This window comes from Buceros rhinoceros, unplaced genomic scaffold (genome assembly GCF_000710305.1).
Source record: "Buceros rhinoceros silvestris isolate BGI_N320 unplaced genomic scaffold, ASM71030v1 scaffold22701, whole genome shotgun sequence".
In the NCBI taxonomy this organism is placed as follows: domain Eukaryota; kingdom Metazoa; phylum Chordata; class Aves; order Bucerotiformes; family Bucerotidae; genus Buceros; species Buceros rhinoceros.
Window position 1 is genome coordinate 1 of NW_010395127.1, and position 745 is coordinate 745.

The 745-nt window shown below is 65.4% G+C and overlaps 1 protein-coding gene across 1 annotated transcript in view; it reads left to right on the plus strand.

Moving 5' to 3' along the window:
• Positions 1–158: 158 nt before the first annotated feature.
• LOC104501617 (colipase-like) overlaps positions 159–745 on the plus strand; it is a 1,130-nt gene continuing 543 nt past the window's right edge. The window contains exon 1 of the mRNA XM_010145455.1: positions 159–254. Coding sequence (XP_010143757.1) covers positions 159–254 — 96 coding nt within the window. The remainder of the gene's footprint in view (positions 255–745) is intronic.

Consider the following 745-nt stretch of genomic DNA (forward strand, 5'->3'; position numbering starts at 1 on the left):
GGTCCGGGCCCCCGTTCCCCTCCGGCCCCGGGCAGGGTGTTGCGGCACTGCCCCAGTGCCACGACTTGGGGTGTGATAGGAACAGCCACGTCAGCTGGTGGAGTCGCCCGCTATAAAGCGCCCGCTGGCCCCGTGGTGAAGTCACGAGCGAGCCCACCATGGCCAACGCGCTGCTCCCCCGCCTGCTGCTGGCCCTGCTGCTCCTGGCCCCGGCTCTGCCCGCACCACACGAGCGAGGGCTCATCCTTAACTTGGTAAGGGGGACACTAACCCTGCCCATGCCACAGCTGGGGGACACCCCGAGTGCTGCATCGGAGCGGTTGGAGGGGTCCGCAGTGCTCTGGTAGCAGCTGCATGGGGGTGTCCCAGGGTGATGGCAGCAGCTGCTGAGGGCAAAACTTATTGTGGTTGGGGAAACTGAGGCAGGCAGGGAGGGCATGCTGGGTTTTCCGGGATTGTGAGGGGTCTCTTTGCTCTGGGAAAGCAGCTGTGTAAAGGGACAGGGAAGCCTGGAAGCAGATGGGATTGAAGCTCTCGGCTGTCTGCGCTGGTCAGGACCCCCCCCGGGGGGCTCGCAGGGAACGGGGTGGGGGGACGCTTTCCCTGCAGGGTGTCAGCCCTGTTCCCCCAAGCCTGGCAGAACGTGGCCCTTCAGTGGGTGGTATTTTGGGCCAGACCAAGGAAATCCCAGAGGGTGGGAGACTCAGGCGTGCCCAGCCCCAGCCAAAAGGCAGAGCCGGTGTTC